Source organism: Daucus carota, chromosome 7 (genome assembly GCF_001625215.2).
Source record: "Daucus carota subsp. sativus chromosome 7, DH1 v3.0, whole genome shotgun sequence".
Lineage (NCBI taxonomy): Eukaryota > Viridiplantae > Streptophyta > Magnoliopsida > Apiales > Apiaceae > Daucus > Daucus carota.
The window spans coordinates 38235529-38246208 of record NC_030387.2 but is presented as its reverse complement, the minus strand read 5'-3'; the positions used below and the strand labels follow the sequence as shown (position 1 = coordinate 38246208).

At 34.3% G+C, this 10680-nt stretch overlaps 1 protein-coding gene across 2 annotated transcripts; it reads right to left on the bottom strand.

Moving 5' to 3' along the window:
• Positions 1–524: 524 nt before the first annotated feature.
• Positions 525–6882, bottom strand: LOC108196468 (protein IMPAIRED IN BABA-INDUCED STERILITY 1). Of its 2 annotated transcripts, none has more exons than XM_017363767.2 (9): positions 6322–6882; positions 5065–5349; positions 4408–4725; positions 3171–3398; positions 2801–2898; positions 2572–2659; positions 1875–2402; positions 1484–1616; positions 525–975 (listed from the first exon to the last, which is right to left on the bottom strand). In XM_017363767.2, exons 1-9 carry the CDS (start codon positions 6703–6705, stop codon positions 920–922), a joined length of 2118 nt encoding a protein of 705 aa, XP_017219256.1. In that variant the 5' UTR covers positions 6706–6882; the 3' UTR covers positions 525–919. The 2 variants fall into 2 exon arrangements, with proteins under 2 accessions (XP_017219256.1, XP_017219257.1); XM_017363768.2 differs by having other exon boundaries at positions 785–966; positions 6322–6842.
• Between the last annotated feature and the right edge of the window lie 3798 nt (positions 6883–10680).

Here is a 10680-nt window from a genome sequence, read left to right as displayed (position 1 = left end):
AATAATCATCCAGAATTATACTGTGTAGAATCAGTTTCGAAAATATACTTTTTTTAATCAAATTTTAAGTGTTAAATTACTTAAAATAGATTTATTTTATAGTATTCTATATTAGAATCACGTTTTATATGTATTTTATAACAGAATTTATAATAAAATTGATGATTTATAGTGGCGCACTATGTAACTCCATATAAGGAGTCCCTCTCTGGAATGTTCCTTTAATACATATCTATCTTTCAAGTACATACTTTGTACAAATTCACGACAAAAAGCTCCTTATACCATAAATTCACAAAAATGTGCAAAATAACAGTGTTTGTAGAATTACCCAAAATGTAATTTATTAATATAAAACGATACAAAAGCAGTATATGGGGACCGTAATATTTGGAGCCTTTTTTAAATATATATAATATGAAGTCCTTTTATTGAAAATTGTGGGAGTACAGACCCAGCACCCCAAATTCGGTTTCTTGCTGTTGCGTTGCTCAGATCACAGTACTTGAGCTGTGACACGAATCTAAAAATGAACCATATAGAAGTACTTTATCATTGCTCATTGCTCTTATCATTTCATATTTTCATGAGTTGCAATAGAAAATGCAATAAAAAATGAATGCCCAAGAGGTTTTTAATTTATGCTCTGAGCTCATCACTAACTGAGCCTGTACAATGCCTTGCTCAACGTTAACTACATCTGCTGAATTCCGGTGAAAATAAGTAGAACAAAACAGAGCATGATCATCCATAAATCGTTTCCCGACTTCTTGAATCTGCGAACTACCTAGTTTCATTTGATCATACTCCTTAGCAGTGATGACTGTCAAAGCCTTCAATTTCAGATGCTTTCTCAAACCGTGATTCTATTGACCAAGTAGTCATGTCATAGGCTTTTGTTATGATTGCCGTTCCCAAATTATCGAATTCCAGTAACAGCTTCTGTTTTCTTCCCGTGTTTCTTGCCTGCAGAAACTACCCCCAACCATTTAGTATGAACGTTTACTAGAATGACACTCTCAATTTGAAAAATGGATTAATGAGAACATAGATTATGCATCTTAATCACTTATTTGACTAGAATGAAATACATGATCAACCAACACTTGTCGAAATTAATAAAGTCTTCTCAAAAAAGGGAATTTGGGTGGGAAATACTTTCATGAGGATCAAGCATGATATCTTGATAAGCAACATGCATGCTACCACCATATCAGTTCTCTGACTAGGCACAAAAGGAGTTTAGTTCATATGGTGAGATAACTTCTTCAATACTAGCGTCCTCTAATGAAGTTCTGGTTTGCTTCCTACTAAACTACTACTCACCTCTTATACTTATACCAACAAATAAGAGAAAAACCAACTCATTTAAAAGGTGAAATATTTATGCATGATTAAGAAGCAAACAATACTATGATAGCCATATAAGTTTATTACTTCCACTTTCAATAAATTGTTTTTCTTTCAAATTGTAAATGATCACCTCTCTGGAACCATGTTCTGCGGACTGCCTGGCGGATCTGACGTTCATGTCGCTTTAGAAGTTCATCGATTTTATGGGATTGGGATAGTAAAGGTCCTGAAAATTCAACCTTATCCTCATGATCCTGGAAAACCTGTCTCAAGTCAGACTAAATAAATTAGAAGGTTTCACTTGGAATAGAATTAAATTACAAGCTAGTAAATTATGATGAAATATCAAAGTCAGAATTAAGCTAATTGAAATTAATCTCTCAAGTGTGAACGACAACAAAAAACCCAAAATCATTATCTGAAAAGAAATTTTAAGCCTCAGTAGGAATAAATAGGATAATAATATTTTTGATTTCAGACAGATTATTTTAGAACCAGTAAAAAGTATTTGATGAGCTTACCGAGATGAATCTCTTAGTAGCCAATTCTTCTCTCTGATGAAGTGTAAGTGACAGATCCTGGGAGTGGTATCCGTCTGAAGCATCAAAGGAATCAGGTCCCTCCAACTGAGACCAACTTTTCATCATAGAATGTTTGGAAAGCTCGTATGAATCGTATCCTCTAGAATTCCCACGACTCCCATGCAAGACTTCGCCATTTGCATGACGTTTTAAATCAACATCTTGGCGTGAATTAAGAGCAACAGAAGGTTCAAACATGAGACTTCTTGAACTAGACCTACTGCGCGAAGACGCACAGGAATCGTCTAATCGTCTTTTTGCCCATGCAAATCCACTTGAACCAGAAACTTCTAACGGCCCTGAATATGGAATATCCCCATGAGATGCATTCTTAATGTGGGAAACCTCTTCCTTCAAATCAACAGAGGCCTTGCGTGGCTGCAACCCCGAGATGGTATCTCCTTTTTTATTATCCAAACCACCACTTCCCTTGATTTTATATGAAGTTTGATTTCTGGCGGGTAAGTTCTGATCAAATTAAGAACAACCAAAGTGTAAGAACAAGTTTGTTTTAAAACCAAAGCATAGACACCAAGCTCTGAAAGCAAGCTAAGCATGCCAAGAGGACTTGCAAGTTCTTAATATAACTATACTAAAGCACATATAAGAGAGGGTATGTACTTATTCAGATTTATACCTCCTCTGGCGCCAATTTGCTGGCATTCTGTTTTCTACTTAATTTTCTTAATGTTTCCGGTCCACGTGATCTTCCACTAGGCCTTTTCCTGAAACATCCGGGTGCGTTTATTTAAGTATATGAAAGCACAAGGACTCCAATTGGTGGCAACCCACTATCTTCAATTAAGTCTGGAGATCAGATCTCCATGAATCACTTCACAAGATTAAAGCAATTAAATAAAAAATACCTTCTTGCATCCTCGCGGTGTTTTGCATCTATCTCTTTGCTTGGCTGGTACTTCGGCAAGCTTGATGGATCACATGCATAAGGCTTTGTAGTGAAGTACTATAATAACAGGTAGAGCAGTAAGCATCATTAACGTTATATGTGCTAAGTGTAGTCCATTAGAGTGTGATGAGCAATCTGTTAATACCTAATGAATATTACAGCAACTGAAACACGTCATGTTTTTCTAATTAAATGAAAGACATGACAGCCAAAATAAAGGTCATATTTTACCAACGGGTTTTACCATCAATTTCATGCACATCAAAGACACTATATTGTGATACATGTAATGCAAAAAAAATAAAAATATCATCCTATATTATCAGTACCTCAGAAGCAAGAGCAGAAGTGGCAGTCCCGCGCTTATTTGGTTCAACAGAAAGTAAAGTTTCTATCAGAGTCACAGCAGTTTTAGGTAGTTCTTTGAAGGTCTCCAAAAGGCAACTTTCATAAGGTTGATGTGGCTTAAACAAGGTCACTTGAGTAAGCTTGTTCTTTTTCCAATAATCATCATTTGGAGACCCACAAAGCTTGAAAATTTTGTGCAATTGTTCAACCTTTAGTAAACATAAGGCATAATATTAGCATTTCAAGAAACTAAAATATGTACGCTACACAATTAGACATACATATTATTGGACTATAAACAGCAAGTTTTTGACTATATTCAGCATGCTTTTGGTGATGATCACACTGCATTTTATTCATAGAAATTCCAAAAGTACAGAAATAATTTGTTAAATAAGAACTGTTGGGTTGCTTAGTCTAGAAAACCCTATAGTCTTAGGATGCATATCATTTAGATCATGTGCATTTTATTATTTTCCCTTGCTTAAAGGCCAAACCCTACTTTCAGCATGGAACTTATGACCTTAAATATTATTGCCTCCGACTCCATGTTTAGTGATGAATCTCTACACATAAGGTGTTAAGAAAAGCGCCTAGCAAGTGCACCATGCTCTCTAACCAAGATACATTAAAAATATGATAGAAAAGACAAATGTTAATATACTTTTAAGAAAGTGGCAAATTATTAGTTAAGTTATTAACTTCTTCCTTTTTGAAAGGTGCATATATGTACATGAAATGTGTTCTTATACAATATCCGGAGCAAGGAGGCCAAAAGATGTAAACAATTAAAAATAGGCTCTGAATACCATGGGCGACAAGCCCACAACCCAGATCAAATTCTGAGCCTAACCCAAAATAAGCACAAGGTACACTGGGTCAAATGCAGCAACCTAGCTAAAATCCTGAGCCTTATTCGATATTCTGGTCTATTTCGAATTCGAAATGCAAAATAAGCACAAGGTACACTGGGTCAAATGCAACAACCTAGCTAATCACAAGCCGGCCATGGTTATGGTCCCAGAAAAGATCATGATGTGTTGGTGCACTTGGTAAGCATTACTAAGTCTAAGATCATGATTCTGAAATAATTGTCCCACATGTTTCGATGTGAACAAGGTTACACGTCTACAATGAAACAGTACATACATTCATTATGAATGACAACTTCAAAGTATTACTCTTAAAATAACGAAAACGATGTTTTCAGATTTTTACCTCAGTTCTTCCCTGGAGAATAGGATTTCCAAGGAGAAGTTCTGCAAATAGACAGCCAACACTCCATATATCAACAGATGGTCCATATTCTGTAGCCCCCAACAAGAGTTCGGGAGGTCGGTACCACAAAGTGACAACTCGGCTTGTTAGTGGTTGCTTTTTCCCAGCACTACAGAAGTTTGCCAAGCCAAAATCAGCCACTTTTAAAACACCCTCGTTATTAACCAGGAGGTTGGCACCTTTGATGTCTCTATGCATTACTCCCCGAGAATGACAATGTTCGAGTGCAGATAACAATTGTTTCATGTAGCATTTAACCTATAGAGCACATGCAACTAAATCAGTTGTGAGACGACACAGTTTTAAACAAAAATTTCAAGTACACAGGCATATTAAACATTTCAATCCTTTAAATTTAAATGGATCTACAATTATAGTCTTATTTACATTTATTTAACAGGTATTATAACTTTTCTATGCATGTGTCGTAATGTAAGTATTTGAATTTCGAGAGTCACAATCAGTTACATTAACCTTGTGGTGATGCTTCATTTTTTTCCATATCAAAATTGTGAAGGGAACTATAAATCTTTATTAGAATAACAAGAGACCTTCATACATTAGAACAAATATTTAAATTTGAGATTGAAACCAAACCTGCGCTTCGCTGAATTTAATATCAGGGCTAGACAAGAGTCCAGATATATCGTGCTCCATGTATTCGAACACAAGGTATATGCTACATGATAGCCTTGAAGTAACTATACCCTCCAGCTTTATGATATTTGGATGGTCAAGCCTACGCAGAATGAAAATTTCGCGAGCCATAAAGCGAACACTTTCAGGCTCAAAATTGTCGAACCGCACCTTTTTTAAAGCGACTATCTTCCCATTGTTCAGGTCACGTGCTCGGAAGACACTGCTATATGTGCCTTGTCCAATCTATATAACCATAATATCATGATTAGTTTTTTGTGTGATAGAAACTAGAAGTTTATAAAACAACGATAATTGAAACTATATATAATCTACTAAATTACATGAGAATAAGGATGTAATCATTCTCAAAGTATACTGAACCGCTCTGATGAACACAGTATATCAAAGACAAGGTCACTGATATTACATCTTTTAACATCAATACGATATAAGAGCACGGCTCGGAAAATATTCGAGTCACAGCGTGGTTAACATGTTAAACATACTAGTTTGCATGAACACTTAAATTAGTTCTGGTGACTATCTTTAAACCCATTTACTCCAGAGTTTTTTAACACTGGTAACTTTGGGCATCTAATTGATTAGACAAGAGAGAATTCAAAAGTGGAGCATACGAGTTCTAGGCTTCTAGCAGATTGACTTCACTGCTGAAAAACACTGGTAAGTTTGGGCATCTAATTGATTACACAAGAGAGAAGTGGAGCATACGAGTTCTAGCATATTAACTTCACTGCTAAAAAAAATTGCGAGTTGAGGAACAATAACGAAAATTTTGAGTTGGGGACTAATAAGGTCACTGACATATAATCAAAGGTTCAGAACATGTTGCAAAGCAATGCAAATAATGAAATGCCCAAGCTTGCTATCAGACGTCCGTTGTCCCATGCATGTTCTAGATTCAATTAATTGGAACACTCTATACGACTATAACTGACTGAACACTGAACACAATAACAAAAAATATCTAGATGAGTGAGCAGCTTAAGCTGGTTCAGACACATTTTCGAATCTACCACTACATTACAATATTAAGCATATTAGTCCAAACTAAATCATCTAAACTAAAAAAATAAATTTTGTAAAGATTGAAACTTTAAATAACTTTATATCATTATGACACTTTTAGTACAATTACTTAGTAAAAACACCATTAACTACCCTATGTAAATTTATTGAAAGAACATAAATATTAACCTTCTCCAATTTTTCAAAAGAATCAGCTTTGAGTGGGACCCATCCCTGAATAGCTTCACCTGCCACAGCACTGAGCCAGGCAGGCCAACCAGCAGCAACTTGTTCACCTTCCACATACTTCTGCAAACTCCCCAACCTAAAACTCGCTGACTCAGCACCTCCATTCGAACTCGCTCTCCCTGACTCACTCAACTCACTCCCACTCACCCCCAACTCACTCCTCTTCTTCTTCCTCTTACTCTTCTTCGCCTCAACTTCCACTCCAAACCCATCATTCCTACCCGCATCCAAACCCGAACCCGACCCGGCATTGTCTCTAAACGCCCCGGAGTGATCAAACGCCGGCGTCACCGACACGGCCTGCTTCGAGGTCACACAACCCATGTCTTACACCACTTTTCAACACAAACAAACCTCGACTCAGATCAAGATTGAGCCCATTTCATATAAATCCCCATCTGGGTCACGCTCAATCTTCCTTTTTTATAATCCCAAAAAAAATCAAGAAAATCAATAAGCTTGAGCTTCAAGAACACTTTTTTACCTACAATTGTCCAAGTATATAAAGAAATATAAGTATATAGACCCAAGTTATAATGGGTAGTTAACAGAAATGAGCGAAATCAACGGGAGATATGAGAATTGAATGATATGAAAATGTGGGCACACAGTTAAATTTGTGACTTTATTTATGTGTGCTTGTCTATGTGTTGTCGACCAAAAGTCTGTGTACAATGAGAACTGAAAAAATGGCAGTCTTTTTTGGTGCATATGTGAACTTGGACTTTACGAAATTTCGATTGATTTTAAATTCCAATTTTTTGTTTTTATCCTATCTAATTTTTTGTATTTCACTATTTCTATCCCAAAATTTGAGTTGGGGAAAATGTGGAAGTGAAAATAGGGAAAAATATGTGAAAGTCGGTATTTTAATAATTATAGATTTATCTAAAAAATGATTAATTTTAAAAAATATCTTCAAGTAATATTTAATTTGATCAAATATTTTTTATTTATTTCAAATATATATTCTGATAATTTTTGTTTATCGCATAAACAGATTAACCGATTAATTTCGATTTATTACGAGAGCTGTGGGAAGGCAAGAGTGCAAGACACAATGCTGGCAAATGTTTAAATACAGGAGGTCCTACGGTTGATAATGCAGTGGTTGAGACGCGTGGATGGGGTATTAGGACAACATTTTAGGTTGGTTTGGTGTTGACTAATTTATCTACTTTCTTTGGATTTTTTCTCTTCTTCATTTTTAATATTTTTAAAATTATAAAATTATAATTTTAGTTGTATAAGAAACAGTTGTCATGGAGGGCATGTACTGGTTAAGATGAAGAGGGAACTGGGAAGTACGCGTCATTGCGTCAAGGTGGAAAGATTCTGCGACCTTGTTGTTTAAAATAATGATTATATGAAATCTGTTCAACTAAAATATTATAGTTTTATAAGTAATATTATTATTATTTCAAATATTGAAAAATAAAATTTATTATTTTATTATGATCGTAATTTATTGAAATTTTTCTGAGAATCTTAAAAAATTGGAAACTATAACAAATATGGCGACCTGACTGAATTTTCGGATGAAAAAAATATACGTAATCTCGTTATCGGTTCCGCCATGTGTGAAAAACCATATTGACCGTTCCGCCATAAGTTGCTTTTAAAAAAATATTTCTTTTTTGAAAAATTTGTTTGAAAAAGATTTGCACGTTTAAAATTGTGCATGTTCAATTCTTTGTATGAAATAACGGGGATTTTGAAAACTTTTGAAGTTTTAGAGGTCAGATCATCACTCAACCAAGTCAATTTATATGAAATGATTTATGCCAAAAGATTGAATTTTTTTTTAAAATAAGATCATTAGTGGATCTACTGTATTTTACATGGGAAAGAACAGATCGATGCCATTTTTCCTTATAAAAATTTATGCATACGTGTAACATGATGCATCAGGTCAAGTGTATATTTGACTATTATACCTTCGATCAATTATAATAATTTTGAGCATAATTATCGTCATTTACCACTTAGCTAATTTTAGATTTATTAATACAGTATGTACTAATATATATGCTTATTCAAGAAAAATTATAATAACCGAAATCGCTTGGGTTATCTACGTGAGATATTTGTAAAGTAAAAAGGAAATTTTGTAATTATAAACTATATTTATATGAGGAGAATATGAAAAAAAAAGTTATTATATAATTATGTCCATAGATAATATATTTTATTTGAGGATGTTCTTTCATATAAATATACAAACACACAGTCATATAATCATACAAATCGGAAAACAAAATTAATTAAACGGTTAACTCATTTGATTCAGATAAAACTAAAAACTTAACGTACACTAAAAACTTAACGTACACTATGATGTAGATGACACAACGAGCATCCAAAATCTGGCGAATATCTAGAATTCAAAATGTACAAACTGGTGCAGCAGGGGTACAGAATGTAAGAGGGGATAAAAAGGAGGAATGATTGATTAAAGCAAGAAGCCAAAGGGTGAAAAGTTAAAGTAGAAAGGGCAAAAATTAAAGTGTCCGAAGATAATTAAAAGATGTAAAACGAAAATAATGAGGCTGCACTGCACTTTTTCGTTGGCCTTTCACATTTTATTGTGCCCTGCACGGCTGCACCGTTCCACATATAGAGTGGCACCCTTTTTTTAAGTTATGGGATCCAAGACAAGTTCTCATGTTTCGAGCTCAGGAGCTCCGATTGTGTTCATTTGTTGACTGAACTTTCTTAAATTCTACAATCTTTCTAGATGTAAAATGTATCTTTGGGTGTGATTCAAATAATAATGTAAATTAAATAAAAATATTTATTCATTTGTTTTGCTCCGCCTTTTTGCACACTATTCATAAAAATAATGTATGGAAATGAGTGTTGTTTTTATATGCCCGATTCAAATAAACTCTCATGATATCTGTAACCATATCCTCGTAACATTTATAATCACACCCTCGTGTTTTTGCACATAATAATAGTGATGTGCGGGAATAATTTGAACTTGTGTATTTTGTGTTTCGCTCCTTTTTTGCACACTATTCACGACGATAATGTGTGACAACAGTGTTAGCTCTCGTGATTCTCTGTGATAGATCTCATATTTTTACACACAATGATGCAATACATGAGGTGGTTGATATTTCTATGTGATCGGTTTATATTAAGCTACGATTTTTAGCAGTTACATTATATTACGATGATATGTAAATTTTTGATATGATCTAACTGCTCGTCCGAGTTCGTATTAAATTATGATTTTTAGTGACTACATTGCGATCGTATATTGATTTTCGATATGATATTGCCCTCCATCCGAGTGCCTGCAAATTTAGACAATTGATGTGAAACCATTTAACTTTTCTTCCTTTTACAATGAAACATGGATGTTAAATGGTTAATAATAGATTGTCCAAAAGAAAAATCCCTAATTTAATGCAAGAGTACAAAGGGTGGTACATTGGATATTAGTCTATGTCTGAGCAGAGGGAAAATGAGGCAGCTAGTACAGCTGCTCATAAAACAGGAAATGAGGGAATATGCATATGAAAGGCACAACACAGACATCCAACTCCTGTTTCAAGGCATTATTGTTGCCTCCCATTATCAATTCTACATTTTCCCCCATCGTACATTTCACTCGATTAAAGTAGCCACTCAATTCCAGAATGCTTATTATAATTATGCTAATCGCAAAGTGCTATATCATCAACCTTCTTTCCCTTTTCTAATCATGCACGCCCCACCGAACAAAAAATATATATATTTAATCGGGCCGAATTTGTTATAGTCGAGCTTTTAGTAATATCTAGTAAAACCAACTCGAGTTTGATATTTAGTAAATTGATATGTAAGTTTTAGAATCAAATCGAATTTGAACATATAAATTTTTGTTAAATTCACATGTATCAAATTTTAGGTCTTCAAGTTCGAACTCGAGACCGAATCATTTTTAGTCAGATTTAAGCTCAAGCACGACTCGACTCGTTTACGACCCTATCGCGTACCAGCAATTGCCAAACAAGTTGGGGGCTAGACCAATTATACATTTCGGTTGAAATGATATTCAACAAAATGAACCTTTGTGCTACTATTTCTAACATAGGAATCTTCTATATTAAGATTAAAATTCTCCTGCCTTACATTTGTACTTTTATATATGCTTCTTCTTTCATTTTTCATCAACAAATGAAGAAATTAAGGTATGAATATGGTGCCATACTAGTTGGTTGGTTGGTTGTGCAATAAAAGTTGACAAGTCAGCTATTAATAAGACCTTAAAATATTATGCTACTTATATAGTTATATCTGTATCAAGTA